Consider the following 21331-nt stretch of genomic DNA (forward strand, 5'->3'; position numbering starts at 1 on the left):
ACTCCAAGTTGATTAGGAGCACATTAGTTTCATCTGACAATAACTGTGGTCATAAAAATGATTGGCAAGCCCCACTAGCATGGGTGACTCACAGGATGGAGATCAGCACACATGCTGCCTGCAAAACAAACGCCAGATGGAAACTCACTTCAGATTCGTTAAACTTTGGATTTATTAATCATAATAAACCATTCTAGCAGAATGTAACACAATGTGGTATAAAGATATAGAAATGGATAAAAATGATAGAAGGAACAGGGGAAGATTTTCAGTAAAGCAATAAAATGGCTAGCATCAGATCTTTGCATTAGCACAGGAGGTGGGGGTCAGCCTGGACTGCCGTAACTCAGCATTAACTTTACTCTAGGAGCAGCAGTGAACATCAGATTTATTTATAATAAAAAGAGACAGTAACACAGATGTTGTTAGATTTAAGTCTTATAGAAAAGACCAGAATTAAAAATCAGAGCTGAAACCAAATCTACATTAGTTGTTGCTGTTTCTGTAAAAGGCTAACATTAGTTTGCAGTGCAGCAACTATGGGATGTTTGATCCCCTGCAGATTTCCTTAGTTTCGCTCATCTAAAAACAAACACAAGCACTGAAATGTTATCATACGTTCATTTTAAAGCAGAGACAGAATATTAAAAATGCATTACAGAAATGTAAAACATTGGTTCTTATGTCATTTTGTGAACTAAGTATTTGTTCCCCCATCAAAGCATGACTTAGAACTTGGTGAAAAACATTTTGCTGACAAACGAAGCTCTAAGACATTTTCTGCAGCTGCTCACCAGGACACCTACAAAGGATTATCTGAAAGGAGTTTTACAAAAATGGAGGGAAACGAGAAGGCCACATCACGTGTGTCGTTTGGTGTGCAAACTTCCAGCAGCAACACAACCTTAAACATGCAGCCAGGGCTGAATGGTTTAGATCAAAGCATTTTCTGATGTTAGGATGGCCCAGTCAAAGTCACACCCTAAATTTAATTGAAAATCTTTGTCAAGACTTGATGATTGAAGTTCACAGTCGCTGTCCTTCCAGTCGAACTGAGTTTGAACCATCTGGCAAAGAGGAGCAAATATTTCTCTCAAGATGTTAACGCTGGTGTAGACACACTCCACCAGCGGAGAATGGCGGTTGTACAATACTGAGCTGAATGCACAGTTAGTTAACCATTTATCATTTTCCTTTATAGTTCTGCACTACTTTGTGTCAGTCAGTCACATAATGTATAAATACTGTAAATGAGGCAAAACTAAATAAGACGAGAATAAAACAAAGTAAAGTGATCCAGTGAGCTGGTAGAGGCAGCTGGAAGTGGAGTAAAGAAACTGTTCTGTAGAATTGGTAATGTTGTAAGACGTTGATTTTCATTTGACTAAGAAAATGAAGCTTTCCCAACATAACAAGGAAAGTCGATCAAATTCTAACAAACTTAAAAACAGATATTTAGTCAACACAAACCTAAACCGGCTTAGATGAGCTTTCCTTTAAATTCTTTGAGCAGTCTTCATTAAAATGAAATTAAGAGCATTTGGCCATTTGGGAGCCTGTCAGCTGCTGATCTGTGGTGCAAACTATGTTCAGTGAGCAGGAAAGCAGCTTTGTGCTTGAGTTCATCAAGTACAGGCAGGCCAAGAGACCTTCTACACAAACAGGAAATGGGAGAACAGGGAGGCAAATAATGAAGTTTGAATAAGACCAGGAAAAAGAGTAAGTCAAGGAGATGGTAAAGATGATGATGAAGATGAAGATGAAGCCAGGGAGGAAAAAGGGGTTAAAAGCAGGAAGTGCGATGAAGCAAAGAAGAGGATCATGTATTTGAATGTTCTTCTCCCTGAGCGCTGTTCCCGGCTCATTAGAAACTGGGACTCAGCAGTTGGTCTGTCCTTCGCACCCTCACTCTGATCGTCTATTAAGGCCAGCAAAAAATAACCACAGTTTGGGACACACTGGATCCCAAAGTGTCTGGGAATGTCTCTGGAGAAATCCAGCTTTGGTTAGGAGATGAATTTTAATCAGTGATGCTCTCTGCTGCCATCAAAGGGAAATTTACTGTCCAGGTGGGCTTCTCTATTTTAATGCTGCCATCACACAGATGGAAATCTTCTTGACTTCTTTGTCAAGAAGATATCAGTCCAGATTTTGCCCAAAGACAACATCTTTTTAAAAGGTCTGAAATTAAGGAATGGGAGTTTTTCAGGAAAGAAATAAAGATGAACAAGATAAACCACGAGTAAAAGTCCAGTAAACCAGATAATCACAGCAGCAGTTTATAAAATAAAAGAAACAACAGGACAAGCAGGGTGGTCTGATCTTAATACAATCCATCTTTTTACTTTACCCGCATAGACCGACTTGCAAATGGTTTTATGGGTTTCTGACTTCCACATTTCCACAGTGTTCCACAGCGTTTTATTGGGATTTTATATGACACATCACAAAGAGTACATAATAGCAAACTGGAAAGTAAAGGACACATAGTTTAATTGTATTTACAAATAAATATGGAATGAAAAGTGTGGCATCCTTTCCATTGATACCCTCAAATAAAGTCCAGTTTGACTAAGCTTGTCAAATGCCGACCAACACAAACATACAGCACAAAAACCCGGGCAAACACTCCCTTATGAGCATATGGAGGACATTCTAACTTAAATCTGCAGTCAAGATTTGAACCGGCAGCCTTTTAGCTGTGAGGAAACAGTGCTATCCACTGGAATCCACCTGCAGCCAAATGTCATGTTGTAAAAATTACTTTGGAAGAACTTTTTATGTAGCTTTTTTTTTCTCTGTCTCAGTTTTCAGAATGAATTCAACTAAAGAAAATGCAAATGAAAAATTATTTGAACTGCATCTACTGCATCGAGTGTTTTCACAATTGAACTGATTTTTTTAAGGAAATATCCCTGCTTATTAAGTTTTAAATTCTTTTTCATTTAAAACGGAATAAAATGGCCTATGTTTTTTCCTGAACTGAGCCACAGACAAATAGCGGTTTACTGAGTTCAGTAAACTGGGGCAGTCAGATCTTCCCTGAAGGGAAAATCTGACTAACATTAGCATGAGGATCTGTGTTTGACCTGAATATGATGTAATCTGTGCGTATCAAACGAGATCTAATACTTTCTATTAAATGATTTCTAGTCATTTAAGCCAAAGCACAGACCCAGTGTCTGGAAACTACACATAGATCTCAGATGGCTTAAAGAGAAATCTAATCAGCTAAGATAACTGGACATTAGAACATTTTGGAAAAAACAAAAGTTGTAGACAGTTACTGGTGCCTCTGACAGTCGGTTACAACAGTGAGTAAGGGTCTGCAGAAAACAGTCCATGTTCTTGCATGAATGGTAACCTGATCAATCCCGTCCTTCCGTCATCCCATAGCCAGGTAAATTTCAGGAAATCATCTAAATTCTAGGGGAGGACAAAATGCAGTGCAGACCTGCACAAATAATGTAAAAGAACCCTCCCTATTCGCAATAGCGAGCAGGGGGAGCCATCTCCTCATTTGACTGCACATGCATTAAAGCAATAGAAAACTGGTTTTGCACCTCACCTTTCTAATTCCGACCTGGGCAACTGCCCATATGCCCAATATCAAAAACCACCACTGCCAGACACACAGATCAGAGCACCTCACAGTACTGAAAAGTGTCAGGGTGTGGGTGTGACATTAGCTTGCCATATAGTGTAAATGCCCAGGATATCGAACAGGCTTTTTACAACATGGTGCTTAATGACATGACAGGTGTGGGTATCCTCATGCACTACAACATCTATACGGCCTACATGCTATAAAATTCAACAGCACAACCAACCTAGTTGCCTCCTAATAAAAAACTTGATAGCGCTTGAACTCATGATGACCTCCTGTGCCTATTTTAGATCAACCAAATTATAAAAAAATGTCTTATTTTCATACCTGTAACTGGCCTGCATCTTTACCTGATTCCATCTAAACTGGACCATTCCATCTGGGTGCTTAATATGGTGCTTAACTATTTTTGTCACAAAGTGTGTTTGTATAAGATAGTGTAAAAGGAGATGTCTGCAATGATTTCTTGTCAAAATTACACATGGAGACAATAGCTTTTCCAAGGTCGGGTCACGGGGGCAACAGGTCCAGGAGGGGAACCACAGACACCTCTTTTCCCAACAAGCTTTCCTGTAGCTCATTCTGAGGAATCCCAAGGCGTTCTCAGGCCAGACGGGATATGTAGTCCCTCCAGCAAGTTCTGGGTCTTCCCCAGGGTCTCCTAATAGTGGGACGTGCCAAGATAATTCACAGGAAGTTCCTGGGAGCCGCCTGATCACATTCCCGGACCACCTCAACTTACTCCTTTCGATGCAGAGAGACAGCAGCTCTACTTTGGGCTTCCTCCGGATGACGGTTCTCCTCACCCTATCTACCTCCGGTCTACCTCCGGTTGAAGCTCATTTTGGCCACTTGCATCTGGGATCTCGTTCTTTCAGTCATGATCCATATCTCATGACCATAGGTGAGGGGGGGAATGTAGACAGACCGGTAAAGTGAGAGCTTCTCATTTTGCCTCAGCTCTTTCTTCATCACAACAGCGCCTGGATTGCTGCAGAAAAAACCCCAATCCGTCTGTCCATCTCCCATTCCATCCTGCCATCACTTATGAACAAGGCACCAAGATACTTAAACTCCTCTGCTTGAGGCAAAGGCAGACCCCCAACCCAGAGGGGCAGTCCAACTTTTTCCGCTCAAGAACTATGGCCTCAGACTTAGAGAAGCTGACTCTCTTTCCAGCCGCTTCACACTCTGCAGTAAACTGTTCCAGTGCATGCTGGAGGTCCTGGCCTGAAAAAGCCAACAGCACCACATCATCTATGAAAAGCAAAGATGAGATCCTGAGGTTCACTGGGAACACACTCAACTTTGACCAGGTGGTAGGCCTTCTCCAGATTCACAAAATGTAGACTGAAAAAGCATACTCCTGTGACCCCCTCAGCAACAACGTATTTCTCTCCCCTAGATGTTCACAAACAGGAATTCCACAATACTATTCTTGCTTCCGGTTTATTGTGATCCAAATTGGCAGCAGTGGAAATAAATAGTTGCAACTTTGGCAGCCATACTGGTTGTTTGTTTGGAATTTTATCTCATTTTTCTGACTTGGAACTCCCAAATTCTGACTTTGGAGAACAAACTGAACATTCAATAAGAACATTTCTCTGCAAAAGGAAATCTGAAAAACATTGGATTAGAAGAAGTCCTCACAGGGTGTGCTCTGTGATTCTGCTGGATAACTTTATATCTAACATTTCTGTTCCATCCTGCAGGGGACCAACGATGCATTTTCTTCCTTACTGGTTTTAGTCTCTGAGCATTTCATCAGTGCCTTTGATCTCTGCTTCACCACACAGCTTTCTGCTAATCCACCTCACGCACCCACCCAATCAGACAGCAGAAGAATTCACAGGAACTCTCTGTGTCTCTTTTTAAGCACTCCTATCTGGACAGGGAAACCTCTCTGATTCTGAGAAACATTGCAGGAAAACCCTCCCACCTACTGACCAAGGTGACTCTGTTCATTCACTTCTGAACACTACTCTGCTTTTGCATGCCAGCCTACCACATTTTTGCTGTTGTTTGATTTTTTTGCATGATGCATGTAAATTTCCCTGTCCTGATTTTTTTCCCTGCCCTCTCCCACTGTGTGGTGTTAAAAGAAGAGCTTTTTGTGTGTCCGTTTGTTGATGCTTGGACTTGCCTAACTGGCGCACCAGATATCCTCATTTTGTGTCTCTGTGTGATAGTTTAGTTAAACCCATACATGCAAGTGTATGCAGGTCTCCTTTAAGCGTTGTGTGTGTGCATTGATGATGGATCTTTGATCGAAAGAGGCCATTTAGCTTGTCTCCATGAAGCATGAGGGTTTGATTGGAGCATAAATGGCCTGAGTTAAAATGAAGTGCATGTGTACATATATAGAAGAGTGCCTTAGTTCTGATGGCTGAAGAAGGGAGGAGAGATGTGATCACAGAGGAGTTGTTGTCCAGCTTAAGCAACAGCTAACTAGGAGTAATTGTATAATCAGCATGCTATTACCCAGTTTAAAACTCATACTTAACTGTATAAAAAGACAGGTAACCTTTTATTCTCACTGTCCAGCATTGAATTTGACTAAACCTTTCCAGTTTTAGGTTAGTTAGGATTTCTTAAATGATTTCTGGTCAAATCCCAGAAAAATGAGCGACAACGTTTTTTAGAGACTTTTTTTCCCCACATTATTTAAATTCAGATGTTTCCATACGTTTCCTAGTATTAAATAGAACTGCCTTTTAAACTGTGTGACCTGGTTAAAACATTTTGTTTATCCTCCCTTAAGCTTCCCACAATGCTTTGCTGGAATTTTGGCCCATTCCTCTTGACAGAACTGGTGTAAATGAGTGAGGTTTGTAGGCCACCTTTCTCACACACACCTTCCCAGCTCTGACTCAGGAGTCGTGTTAACCTTTTAAACGGTGATGGAAAAATCTGAAGGCCATCGGTTATTTTGAGAGATTGCAATTCACACACCCGATCACTCGGTGGCGAGTTAGCATATTAATTAGCAGTTGTGGCTGCACAACTCAGGTCCATGCAGACCAGGAGGAAGTTGTGTGTTCAGGCCACAGCAGGTGATGTGTTCATGTTTTCAGTGCAGTCGTTTAATGTCATTGTTTATATGTAGTTACTGGGACCACAGTCAGTGTTTTTTGTCACTGTGGAAAAAAAGTTTAATGTATTCATCTGGTTGATGTGGATTCTCTGTTCAACTTGTTTGGACTGAATATTGATTCAAATGAATAAAAATAAATGCTATTGATTGTTTAAATATTATCACTTTAAAAATAAAGTGACAGGCAAAAATAGATTATGACCAGATTTTTTTTTACCCTGTCAGTCAAAATGACTGACAGCAGAAAAGTCTAGTGCCACCTCTGCTCTGACCACTCATTTTCTGTGGGACCGAGTTCAAGATTTTCTGGTGGCGACTTCAAAACATTGACTATGTTGTCCTTAAGCCACTTTGTAACTAATTTGATGGTATGCTTACGGTCTCTGTCCATTTGAAAGACCCATTTTGCCCATGATTTAACTTTCTGGCTGATATTCTGGGATGTTGCTTTTATATTTGAACATAATGTTTTTTCCTCATGATACCGTTGATTTATTGAAGTCCACAAGGTAAAAACATTCTCTGAAATATTCTTTAACTATTCTTTAGATATTGGAAATAATTTTAGTAATCCTACCTGACCTAAAACAGAAGTTTGGTCTTATTTAATGTTGGACATTCAGTTCATTTTTATACCGTCAATTCACAGCACATGTCATCTTGAAGCACTTTAAAGTCAATTCAGTCCAATTATGCAGACAGATTCCAAGTCAAGTACAAACACTTCAAATTGATTCTAGTTCTGGTTTATTATTCAACCTGGTTAGAAAGTTTTTTGTCTAAGGAAACCCAACAGATTGCATCAAGTCTTTGAGAACAAATGATTATGTCTTTTGATACAGTAAATGGAAACATCTGGTTCCAACTATATGTTACGCATGATCATTTTAAACTGTTATAGGGGCAGTATAAAGGTTCGGTGACTGAAAACCCCTGATGGACAATACCTTTGTGGTCACACTCCTTTAGTGCAGTTTGTCATTATTTTAATGGTGATTGTTGTAACTGATATATGAACCAACAACAGGTAAGTGAAATAGCTAAGACTTGTGTGGATGCTTTGACCACCTAATATACATTGAGGAGGGATTGGCGTTGCCCCCACAGACTGTGGCTCCGGGTTTAGAACGGTCACCTGCAAATTCAAAGGGTTGCCTGTTTCATTCCAGCTTGCTACACTTGAAAACCAGCAAAATACTAAAGCCCCTGCAAATCTGTGTGTGTGTGTGTGTGTGTGTGTGTGTTCCTGTCTTGGCATCACAGTGAGAACCATTTTCCCGATTTCACCATCAAATTGAGGACCGTTTGTACCAAAGTGAGGACATTTTGCTGGTCCTCACGACCTATTTCACTAACGGTTAGGTTTAGGACTAAGGTGTGAATTGACTTTAGGTTAAGGTTAGGGTTAGGTAAGCACTGGTAATGATTAGGTTTAGGGTTATTGTCAGGGTTAGGGCATAGAAAGGGTTGAAAATGACTGAAAATCAATGGAAGTCAATGGGAGTCAACACATGGTCCTCACTACATATAGCAAAACAAGAGTGTGTGTGTGTGTGTGTGTGTGTGTGTGTGTGTGTGTGTGTGTGTGTGTGTGTGTGTGTGTGTGAAGGAGAGAAAAAGCGACTTGCTGCTTGGAAGGCTTGTGAGCAGAAAGGCTAGACTAGTGCTATATAAGTGCTGTATCAGCTGTTACTGTGGATCTAGCTCAGCAAAGCTTCCCTGGATAAAAATCTAGCAAGTCTGCATGTTTCCGATGGTGTTTTTGCAAAGACAAACCATGTATGGATGTTTAGAACACTATATAGAAGTATGTGAAGCAATTTTCTATGCAAGTATTACTGCTGTATGTGCATATAGTTGTTTGAACAGATAAATGTGGCACCTTCAGGCATCTGGGAATTGTACCCAAGTATAAACCAGACTGGTGAAGGTCCGCAATTTCTGTTTAATACCTCAGATAACGTACTTTAGTTTCCCTCTTGAAATCACACAAGGAAGCAGTGTGTTTGTTGTGTTGCTTTAAAATGCATCCATGAGTGAGCCTTCATTTTACCTGGAACCTTACAAAGCCATGACATCATCATCTTGTCTTTTCTCAGTGTGGTTATCTTTCCTAGATAAACGCTTGACTTTGAAGAAACTAATACAACATCTCTGAAATGGTCTGAAAGTTTACCAGGTTAGCACTAATGCTAACTGTTATATTTACCTTTTTAATTTTAGGAAGTCTTATTGGTGCAACCTTCAAATTTCTGATTTGCGATTTCGTTATTAGAAAATAAATGGATGTTGGTGGGTTGTTTCAATTAATTGTTAGAGGTGTGATGTTTGACCTCAGATGTTTGCTGGGTTTATCGTTGCAGCAGTAACCTAGGAGAATGTGCCTGGTTGGGTCATGAGTACTTGGAGCTCAGCCACTGGCAGTAATGAAGCTTAGCAGGTAAAGTTGGAGCTGACTAATGCAGATCAATAGAGATAATGGGACTTACTGCTGCTTATCATTATGCTTGTTGTTCTCTGTTTGCTGTCAGATGTCTGCCTGTCCTGGGATCAGCAACTAGCAACATTCGACTTTTATTTGTTTTTATGGGTGCAGAGCGCTTATGCTGCCAGACTAAATAAAGTTGATCAAAATTGCAGCCTTTTCTAGGCGAATGTCAGGAAGCCCTTAAGATAAAGCTGCTGGCTTCTTAACGACTGAGGGCAAAGGTTGGAGTATGGTTGGAGTAAATTAGTCAGAAGGCTCTGTTGTGATTGGATCAAAATTGTCCCGATTTGATTGGATGATAAACAGATGACGCAGAATGACTGGATGTCACAAAAATGTGTGAGACGTGTGAGGATAATCCTCTTTGGAGAAAGGGGCGGTGATTCCCAAAAGCATCACATATAGATACACACACACCCATGCAGAACATCTGGTGGGCAGTAGGTCCTCAAGTCCAGAGGTTTGTGCTATTTGAAAATCAGCTACTTTTAACCTGTTCTCATTCTCACCTAAAGCTTCTTACTTCTGTAGTAAGACTCTAAATCATACTAATGGCATTGCACCATACCTGCAAAGGTTCATCAAACAGTATTGTACTTGATATTGGAGCTCAGTGCAGAGCTGGCTCTGGACAGCAGTCTTAGCCCAGTTTATCAAACCCAAAAGAATGCTTTTAGATTAATATGTTCCTTCTAAGATCCATTTGCTTTCAAATCCAGCTTTTACTGCTGTGGATCAAGCTCCAGATCCCCATCTCACCATTCTTCCTGCTTCCAGTAACTCGGACTGCTCTGCATAAAAAGCTGAAAGCATTTTATGTCATCAGTCAAAGTAAAAAAAAAAACATCATTCTGTTTCAATTTATATTGCCAGATTATAGGGGGGAGGGGCAGGGCTACAATGGACCTCGAGATTGCAGGCAGATTATGAGCTTCGGGGCCGGTCTAATTCCTGCAGCCGTGATTAGGCTGACTGTATAATTATCTGCTCTCATTAGAGAGACTTCAGGGTGCAGCTGTGTGTGTGTGTAGCTCTACATATAACACTCTTTCTGTGTCAGTGTTACACTGCCTCTGCAGTAACTGCAGTCCTCACACACACACACACACATTCTGCTGGCCTACTTTTGCTTCTGCTATATGCAGTGATTCACATCAGCCAGCTCTGTTTTCCACCTACAGCAGCTGAAGAGGGACAAATTCCTCCTGATTTTAAAGGCAGTTGAATGTTTATGGGACAGAATCTAATTTTAGCAGGCTCCATAATGTAGGTCAGCTGAATATCTGAGACACAGCTGGAAATGATGGGCGCTGTGGGAGGTTGTGAAAATATAAGTATAGTAAACAACATGAGAAAAACAGACTTTTATATGAAACAGGATCAAACTTTGATCTTCTGTTCATTTAGGCACCTGTGGGTGATTTTAGGAACTAAAGGAAGTAATAAATTAAGGAATTTCCCAAATCCTATTAAAAACAGTGTTAATGTGACATCATTCAGGTAAGACACAAAACCAGTGTAGTTGAGTATCACTGCCAAATGTTGACTCTGAAGATGTTACATAAAACAGCAGCACTGAAAGAGCTGAAAGTTCACTGCTTGTCAGAGGCTTTTAGAGAGCACATGAAGAGACAAGAATTCCTTGTTTTATTGCTGCAAGCAGATCATGGCTTAAGAACTGACTCTAGCACCAGTTCTTTGATTTTATTATTTGTTTTACTCAATCATGATGGGAATATATATTTTTATAGTACCTTGGTGTACCTGTTGCCGCCTGAATAAAAAGAGTATGAGTCAGTAACTGAGGTACTTGGGCTTCTGTTGGGCAGTAAACGAAGCATTTACTGCCATTAACAAGCTGTTGATGAGCTTAATGATTGTGTGTGTGTGTGTTGGTGCTTTTATTGGATGTTAGTGGGATGTTAAGGTGATTGGCCAATTATCTCAGCTTCCTCACCAACTTGAGTTCTTTTTGCTCTTTCGCTCGTTCACAATTTGAATCCTATTAAGAGAGTGTGTGTGTGTGTGTGTGTGTGTGTGTGTGTGTGTGTGTGTGTGTGTGTGTGTGTGCCTGATGTGCCTGGCTAAAAGTTGATCAGGCAGATGGCCAGACACCTATCTTCTGAGCTGATTTGGACATAGAAAGTGAAAATACTAAGAGAGGGACAGTCAGGGACGAGTTGAAGACAGAGTAAAAGAGGAGAAACATTGTGGAAAGAAAGAGGAAGAAGGATGGCAGCTTAACAAATCATTGCATCCAAGTGGCACAGCATCAATGCCCCTCCCTCCACCCCAGCCACCCTTCCTTCTATCCTGTCTCCTCCTCTCAGTCCCTCCATCTCATTTGGCCAGGGAGGATGTAACAGAATAGGAGTCGGTAAATCCCAGCGGTGTTCCTTTACAGATCAGTTGGTGACCACAGAAGCAGCGTTGGATCTTGAGGATCTCAGTGTTTCCATCATCATTTCTGCAGATCTTGTGTTTGTGGCTCTTCTTCTGCTTTGCCACACTTTGGTACCTGTCTGTCCTCCTCACAACATATTTTGTCTCGCTTGGATTAACGCGAGAAGCTGGAGCTGCAGCTCAAGCGTCATGCTGCTGTGCAGGCAGGGACACAGGTGTCCAGCTGACCGTCACTTCGGATAATCCTCCTTCATCGGGATCACGGTGAAGCCCCAACATTCACGCGTTAATCCAGTCTCATCCCTGTGCAAACACGGAGATGACAGTTATGATGATGATTTTGAATGGGGGCAGAAGGAGAAGAACGAGTAGTGAGGTGTTTGGGTGGCTTCCTCACAGTTTGGACTCTCTTAGCAGTGCACATGCGTTCTGGGACTAACCTTTAGCGGATTTTCCTTCACCCAGTCAGGAAACAGGGAGCATGCTAAAAACCCTGTAGGATGAAGCATTAATCCTCAGCAGGCTGCTGAACTCAAACACCGACCCATTCCACAGGTTTGCTGTGTTTTTGTTTGATGTGAAGCAGACACACAAGGCTTTTAAATTGAAATAAAACAATCCGCAGATCCACAATGAGTTCCTGTTGGAGGAATCAGGTAGGTGAGCAGGTGTTACAGCTCTGTGAGCAGTTTGTTTAGAGTTCCTCATGTATGATCGTGTGTGTGTGTATGTGTGTGTGTGTGTTTGTGTGTGTGTGTGTGTGTGTGTGTGTGTGTGTGTAGGAGGAGCAGGCTGCCAAGCTAAAGGCGGAGAATATCAGAGTGGCTTTGGAGAAGATCAAGGAGGCACAGTTGAAGAAGGTAAGTCAGCTTCACACAGACACACGCTGTGTATATTTATTCTGGGAGTGTGTGTGTGTGTGTGTGTGTGTGTGTGGCTTGTGTCCAGAGGACTGGGCTTTCTGGGTCAGGTCAGTGTTACTCTGCATTTAAAAGCTGTAGTCAATAACAGCTGGAATTACACAGCACTCAACATAATGACCACTGCAAGTAAAGTCCCAATCCCAAAGAGACTGGATTAACAACCTGGATTCAGTGTACACACTCAGAGGGACCCCAGCTTCCTCAGTGTGTGTGTGTGAGTGTGTTGGAAGTTAAACCATCTGTTGCATTGATCCTGCTCAAACCTCTTAGAATTGAAAGTTATCCTTTTGAACAGTCTCAGATGTTTTCACAGGGTATCCAACATTGAACAGGCTTGGGTTGGGGGGGGGGTTACTGCAAAACAATGCAGTGCCATCTAAGGAGCAGAGGAGCTGAGTCTATAAAACACAAATAATTGACCTCCAGTAGGCAGCTACTTAAAGCAAAAGACATGTCACACATTTTATTCACTTTCACTTCTCAATAGAATGAAACAGATTAACATCAGAGTGCACTTTGTTCTCCTCATTACTTCAGTTGGATCTTGACAGACTGTCGTGTAAAGCCATGGAAATTGAAACTAGCTCAGCCAGCTAGATTTGGACAGATATGTGCTTTTTTGTTGATGATAACAAATATTTCTATAATATTTAAACCTCTATGTGGTAAGTTTTCAAAAGTTTTTGAGAAGAGTTTAAACAGGAGGGAAGGGCTGGGCATTGGTGTGTTGGAGATCTAGAACTGAGAGGAGAGCAAGGATTCATGGATGGAAAAAGAAAGAGTGGAGCCACAAACAGCAAAAGCACAAAAAATGTCCAAAAAGCATTTTTGACTATAGCTGAATTACTTGATTGGCTATTTGTCAATTCTGATTGAGATGGTAATAGTGACCCTCTGGTGATGTGTGGGTTTTCGAATGCTGTAATAATTAATATTACTATTAATAATATTATTAAATACATTTGGTCATGTTATTTACCAATTTCAGTATACAGTCCTGATTAGGTTCCATCTGCACATTTTACAACAGTACATTTCAGTGTACCTTTGGTGTTTATTGCCCCCCCAATCCTTCATCGGAATTTCCGTCCTTCATCGGATACTAAAGTTTCAGACTCTATACCGAAACTAAGAAAATACTTTTAGAATTTTCATACTCACTCATTATTTTCAATAATGCAGCAACAATTTTTGAAGGCACATGGTTGTTTTTAGTTAAGAGCAAAAAATATGATATATTACAATATGACAATTGGTTAGGGTTAGGTTTAGGGTTAGGGTAGTCACCTGAAATGGTTTTCACTTCACAGGTGTGCCCTGTCAGGTTTATAAGGGGGATTTCAAGCCTTATAAATGGGGTTGGGACCATCAGTTGTGTTGTGAAGGAGGGGTGCTGTGCCAGATGACCTGGCCTCCACAGTCACCGGACCTGAACCCAATCGAGATGGTTTGGGGTGAGCTGGACCGCAGAGTGAAGGCAAAAGGGCCAACAAGTCCTAACCATCTCTGGAAATTCCTTCAAGACTGTTGGAAAACCATTTCAGATGACTACCTCTTGAAGCTCATCAACAGAATGCCAAGAGTGTGCGTAGCAGTAATCAAAGCAAAAGGTGGCTACTTTGAAGAACCTAGAATATAAGACATATTTTCAGTTGTTTCACACTTTTTTGTTCAGTATATAATTCCACATGTGTTAATTCATAGTTTTGACGCCTTCAGTGTGAAGCTACAATATTCATAGTCATGAAAATAAAGAAAACTCTTTGAATGAGAAGGTGTGTCCAAACTTTTGGTCTGTACTGTACATTAGACTGATAGATGTTATCTCCCATCTGTCTGAGTAACAACAGCTTGATGGTTCCCAGTCAGCTCTGTGAGCTGAACGGGTCCTACTGTTACCATGACGTTTTGTTCCTCTGATGTGCAGCAACATGATGGCTGACCATCTCTCCTCCTTGTCTTCTTCACAGCTGGTGATTCGTGTTCATCTGTCAGACGAGAGCTCAAAGACCATGATGGTGGATGAGAGGCAGACAGTCAGACAGGTACACCTTCTGCTCCTGCACCAGTAGAAGAAGCACACAGTGATGATTTTTTAAATGGTTGCCATGATTTCGGAGATCTTGTTTTTATTGTTAATAGTGAAGAATTGTGGGAACGTACCATTTCTGTCTGAGGTTCATTCTTCTCATCTGTTCCTTCAAGTATTTCCAGACATACTCACATCATGTTCATCCCTATCTATGTAGCCTTACCATAGAGCACTGGTTAGTAAAACCAGCACCAAGTTACACTGTAGGAAGCTAACAAAACAAAACACAACACAAGCTACAACACAGGACAATGTGTCGTCACAAAACTGTCACAGTGAAATTGGATCTTCTGGTCTTCATCAGCTAACATACATGCAGCTTGTGATTGAACAGCACAGTTTCATTATTTTAAACAGCTAAGGTAAAACACAGAAGCAGTGTTTACTAACCACTCCTCGCTTCAGTCTCCCACATCGTTGTGAAGGACATTTGACCCCCTCTTCCTTCCAACTTCATTTCATTCGGATTTGTTGATATTCATTTCTGCACCACAGCATTGCAATAAGTCAGAGCTCTGGAATTTGACTGGACCATTACAGCATCTTGACTTAGTTATTCTGTTGTATATTTACTGCTGTGTTTGGGATCATTCTCCTGTTGATGACCCAATTCGGTCCACACTACAGATGCTCTCCCACTAAACTCTAGAATTCTTTGGTATACAGAGGAGTGCATGGTTAACTCGGTGGCTGCCAGGTACCCAGGTTTTAAGGCTGCAAGACAAGCTCAAATCATCAGGCCTCCACCACTGTGCTTGACAGCTGATCTGAGATATTTGGTGTTCTCCAAACATGGTTCTGTTCATTATAGCTAAACATCTCTATAGGTTTCTTCTCTGGTCGTGTGTTTCAGAAGTCTTTGGGTTCATTTAAATGCAACTTTACCTGCTCTGTAATTTCCCATCAGATGTTCTGGGAAAGCAGTGTGTAGTTTTTTACCCACTGCTTCTGTATTTTAGTTTTAGACATGACATGATGTAATTTACAGTGTTGATTCTCTGCTACAGTCATACTTACCCTACGAAAGGATGTTCTGTGGGACCATAGGGCTTTTTTGTTGAACCTTCCTGGTACTACAGTTTGAAACTATGAGCATCATTTATTTCAGTATAATTCAGTTCAGTCTAAAGCCATCATTCTACCCATCTCTAACGCAGATGTTTCTGCTATCAACCCACAACTGTTTCTTCCTTAGGAACCTTTGGTGTCTGTATTAATACCAGCGACAACCTCGACATGTAGCTGCAGTTGTCTTGAAGTCAGTACCGGACTTCTGGCAGTAGAGCAGGATCTGATAGTGTCTCATGTGCTTTAGGTTCTGGACAGTCTGCTGGATAAATCTCACTCTGGTTACAGTCCAGACTGGTCACTAGTGGAAACCATCACCGAGCTTCAGATGGGTGAGTGCACACATCCACACAGCTTCAACATATGACGCACAGATACAGTCAGACCTGTTGCCCACTGAACTGTGAACCTGTGCAGGAATATTATGTTTGCAGATGCTTTCATAAGTTCATCAGTTAAGATCACATAGAGAAATCAGAATTTTCACATCAGTATAAGTTCATGAATTGTTTTAGTGTCTCAGACTAAGTGGATGTTGACAGAACCATACATATTGAGGTGTCGTTCATTGCTTTGTGAGATGGTGTTTTGGAGAAGGTGTAATCAGATTTGAATGCAGCTGAGGAAGAAACCTCCACCACTGTGGTCCTTCATATGGCAGCTCTCCATATATGGCAAATATTTGTCCTGGAATCATCACAAATTATATTCCGGTAATGCGACAATGAGGCAATGACTGGGATTAAACATTTGTACCTGTTTCTAGCATTGTAAAATTTTGTTTGGAATATTGTTACAGATTTTATTATACTTAAGATACATGATTAAAGTTATCTTGCTCCTCGTGGTTTTATCTGTTCAGATGGATACATTGTTTTAAAGTAATATTCTATAATATGGGATAGTATTAGTTTGCAACAAGTAGAATGATGTTTCAACAGGTTGCTTCTAAAAATGACACCTCGTGTCTCAGTAAGCCTCATCTGTATAAATAAAAGTTATGAATCAACAAATAAAATGTAATATTTATATAGTATGTATAGAAAGAATGACCTAAAACAACATGGTCTCCATCAGTTAATGTAAACAAAAGCATGTTGCAATAGCCGCCCCCTTTTTTCCGCATGTGTAAAGAATTACAGGGGTTGGACAATGAAACTGAAGCACCTGGTTTTAGACCACAATAATTTATTAGTATGGTGTAGGGCCTCCTTTTGCGGCCAATACAGCATCAATTCGTCTTAGGCATGACATATACAAGTCCTGCACCATGGTCAGAGTGATTTTAAGACATTCTTCTTGCAGGATAGTGGCCAGGTCACTACGTGATACTGGTGGAGGAAAATGTTTCCTGACTCGCTCCTCCAAAACAAAGTGGCTCAATAATATTTAGATCTGGTGACTGTGCAGGCCATGGTAGGTGTTCAACTTCACTTTCATGTTCATCAAACAAATCTTTCAGTAGTCTTGCTGTGTGTATTGGTGCACCGCCTTGAGGATACAATGTTTGAACTATTGGATGCACATGGTCCTCAAGAATGGTTCGGTAGTCCTTGGCAGTGACGCACCCATCTAGCACAAGTATTGGGCCAAGGGAATGCCATGATATGGCAGCTCAAACCATCCCTGATCCACCACCATACTTCACTCTGGGCATGCAACAGTCTGGGTGGTATACTTCTTTGGGGCTTCTTCACAGCGTAACTCTCCTGGATGTGGGGAAAACAGTAAAGGTGGACTCATCAGAGAACAATACATGTTTCACATTGTCCACAGCCCAAGATTTGCACTCCTTGCCCCATTGAAACCGACGTTTGGCATTGGCATGAGTGACCAAAGGTTTGGCTATAGCAGCCCGGCCGTGTATATTGACCCTGTGGAGCTCCCGACGGACAGTTCTGGTGGAAACAGGAGAGTTGAGGTGCACATTTAATTCAGCCATGATTTGGGCAGCCGTGGTTTTATGTTTTTTGGATACAATCCGGGTTAGCACCCGAACATCCCTTTCAGACAGCTTCCTCTTGCGTCCACAGTTAATCCTGTTGGATGTGGTTCGTCCTTCTTGGTGGTATGCTGACATTACCCTGGATACCGTGGCTCTTGATACATCACAAAGACTTGCTGTCTTGGTCACAGATGCGCCAGCAAGACATGCGCCAACAATTTGTCTTCTTTTGAACTCTGGTATGTCACCCATAATGTTGTGTGCATTTCAATATTTTGAGCAAAACTGTGCTCTTACCCTGCTAACTGAACCTTCACACTCTGCTCTTACTGGTGCAATGTGCAATCAATAAAGACTGGCTACCTGGCTGGTCCGCTTTAGCCATGAAACCTCCCACACTAAAATGACAGGTGTTTCAGTTTCATTGTCCAACCCCTGTATGTAGGTGGTTGCACAATATGAAGTTACATGAAATAAGCAAAGAATTTAGGCCAGAGATTTTTCCTCAATGACTTTTTTGAATAATTTCACTGGTGTGGTTCAATGAACCGTTACAGTCCTTGCAATGACCCATTGAAAAAATTACCTAATCTCATGCTATGCAATGCATACACTCTGTCTACACCGATGACGACTCACTCACCTCGACATGCTAAATACTTGGCGTGGCTCAAAAAATGGCACCCCAACCAACTTCCTAAATAATTCAACTAATTATTCCATTGCTTGCGTGCACTCATAGACTGTGTAAAAAACATTAAACTTTAATTTCCAAATGGTTGGTTAGGTCTTAAGTATCGTAAAAAGAAATTACTAAAACAAGACAATGACATCAGGGCATAGTAAAGGAGCCTGTCCTGCAGAACAAATTTTACATCCTTCATTCCAATACATACACAGTCCAAAACCGGGGTGCATCATTAAACAGATAAGTTCTTCAAAGACTTGACCAGACTTGATGTTCCACAAAATAAGCTTAATTTCTTTACATGTAGAGCCACATGACACGTTGTTAGGTACAACACTACATGTGTAGCATGATAAAGACCAGTGTATCAGCAGCGTAAGTCTCCATCTGAATCTCAATACTGCTGAGGTAAAGGCTCAGTCAAAGAAACCTGTCATTTCATAGTAAGATAGTTCAGCAGTGACTCAGATTAAACTGTTCAGCCACAGAAATAGGAGCTTTGCTAAAGGGCTCAGATGTGTCTGCACTACAAGCTCTAACTTAACACTCTGTGACACACATTATGTTCGTGTAGGTCTGATGCAGCCATGCATGTGATCTAACCTACATCCCGAGGGCTCCTGCTGGACAGCAGCGTTCCAGGAGAAGGCAGAGTGGAGCTCTTTCGGCTCCATCTAACCCCTTCTACCTCCTCTCTCCATTAGGTTTCTAAAAGCTGGGCTGTAGGCCACAGTTTTGCATTTGCAGGATTTATACCGGCACCGATGTAATTAAGGGAGTTAGTGGTATCTGAAGTTGAAATAATGGGGGAGCAAAACACCAGGGCTTTTGGGCCCCTGGCAATAAACTGGTTTCCTGTTAGATTACAACCTTTGAACTGTAACTTTAGTGTTCTCTCTTAGTGTTCTCTTTGCAAAACTATGAAAGTTGGAATGTAAATAAAAAATAAATACAGATATATTTCTTGTGGCTCCGGGTTTCCCTCTTGCCCAACACAGTTCCAGCATTTTATTCCTAAAGCGACTGTGGGAACAGTAGTCGTCTTGCATTCTGAAAGCTGTGGGTTTGATTTCAGCTTCCTCCTGTGACAGGCGATGTGCCCCTGGGCAAGGCACTTAAATTTTGTGAGTGCGATTGAGTGTGGCTCTAGTGGAAAGGGCTTCGAGTGGTCAGTATGAATGGAAAAGTGGTATAAGTTCAGTCCATTTACTATTTTAACAACATGGTTCCAGTATTTTTGTGAAATATGACAGATCAGGGCCCTTAAACCACCAAAATAGCTCCACGTGAGCTGATAAAATTACATGATATTTAAATATGAGTACATTGTAGAAAATCACTCTGTTAGGTATACAACATTCCCAAGGTGGATGCAAACTGACTCATGGTCAGTATGAAATGTCCTCCTTTTGGTTCAGGATTTTTTGGACACAAAATAACCAGAATCTACAAAGCTGTAGAATGACCAGTACTGGTTTTATTTTATTTTCTGCTCTCGGTGGGGTCAGATGCTTTTCCACTCTCTCCTTGATCCTCCCCCATTTTTTGCCCTGCTTCAGCTTTTTGTCTATGCTTTACTTAGAGCCTCTGTTCGCATATCCTCCTAATTTGTTCATTATGGATTTGGTCAGCTGGTCTCTCAACACAATCAATCAAATTTTCCTGACGGGAAGACAGGGTTAAGGGGAACCCTCTTGTCCAGACGGGACAATCTTCTCTGGATACGCAATGGATTCCTGGCAGACGTGGAAGATTGTGTGCCTGACAACAATGTCAGTCGAAGACGTGGAAGATTTGTACATAATTGGATTTCTGATAACAGGAGTTCTGCTTTTTGGATTTGGCGGTTACCTGGCTTATTTGTAAAACATCGGCAGCTGTTCAAAGCACTCCAAAGCTGCCTGGGACGTTTGAAGGGATCTTTAGAGCTCTCAGCACTCAGACTGATATGTTAAGAGAGCAGAATCGCAAGCTGGATGCGTTTCCTGGACGCAAAGGTGATACGATTTAATCTTGGAGAAAGTTGTTTGCCTCAGAAACTACTGAAAGTACCAGACATTTGGCTATTTGGATTTGAAATTGAGAATGCCAGTAAGACTTTGAAGGCAGGCGGAAAATCACAGCCGGCCTGAACCAAAACATTTATTGTTTGTCTAATTCAGGCGCCCTGATATGGCCTTCACAGGCTTCTTATCAAAACATTTCTCCTGGATGTTCTGTAAATACGACGCTCTGCCCCAGCAACCACTCATCTGTGAACTTTACTGTATGGCCGTTTGATGAAACTTCCATCTCTTTTTTAAGGACAGTGGCACCTTCGTCAGTGTTGACAGTCTAATTCTTTGCACACATGATCATCCTTAAATATTGGCATCCTCACGAGTCCACCATGCCCCTGCAAAATCTTTGCTTATGTGTGTTGCTTTCCCATGCTCCTTATTTTTACCTAAATGTGGATTTCATTTCTTCGTTTCTTCTCCTTTTCATAGATTTTTAGATTTACCAGTGAAAGGAAAATAATACTAGTCTCTTAAAAATTTGAACAAAGGCTGTTTTTACACCAGTGACTCAGCTTCCTTTGTTAGAACTCAGTGATTGCTTAGTTAAATTTCAATGGATGCAAATGACTGTTATTAATTTTTTGATTTCTCAGAAGGATTAATAGATTTTTAGATTTCTTAGAAGGATTGTAGTATCATTTGATTTGTTTTTCTGTCTGTATCTGTGTTTATTTTCTTTGTGATTGTATTCTAATTGTATGTACAGCGCTTTGAGTGTCTCGTTACTGAAAAGCGCTATATAAATAAACTTACCGTACCTTATCTTACCTTATGCTCCTCCTGTTAACTGGTTTCTAGTTCATGGCTTCATGAATTTCTGTCAGTACCACAGCCTTTACCCTCAGCTTTTAAGAACTCTCCCTAACTAGCCTTGGTCCAGTTATTGATTTTTTTTGATTGATTGGTTTTTGGTCTATATCATAAATGTATTCTAATATATTCTAAAACCATCATATCATATCT

General features: G+C 41.1%; 1 protein-coding gene across 2 annotated transcripts in view; it reads left to right on the top strand.

Moving 5' to 3' along the window:
• raph1a (Ras association (RalGDS/AF-6) and pleckstrin homology domains 1a) overlaps nucleotides 1-21331 on the top strand; it is a 96620-nt gene that overhangs the window by 62860 nt on the left and 12429 nt on the right. The window contains exons 9-12 of one of the 2 annotated variants that reach the window (XM_047370000.1): nucleotides 5484-5558; nucleotides 12375-12452; nucleotides 14486-14560; nucleotides 15923-16007. In XM_047370000.1, the coding sequence (XP_047225956.1) occupies nucleotides 5484-5558; nucleotides 12375-12452; nucleotides 14486-14560; nucleotides 15923-16007 (313 nt within the window). The remainder of the gene's footprint in view (nucleotides 1-5483; nucleotides 5559-12374; nucleotides 12453-14485; nucleotides 14561-15922; nucleotides 16008-21331) is intronic. The other variant, XM_047370001.1, reaches the window with a different exon arrangement.

This window comes from Girardinichthys multiradiatus, chromosome 7 (assembly GCF_021462225.1).
Source record: "Girardinichthys multiradiatus isolate DD_20200921_A chromosome 7, DD_fGirMul_XY1, whole genome shotgun sequence".
Classification (NCBI taxonomy): domain Eukaryota; kingdom Metazoa; phylum Chordata; class Actinopteri; order Cyprinodontiformes; family Goodeidae; genus Girardinichthys; species Girardinichthys multiradiatus.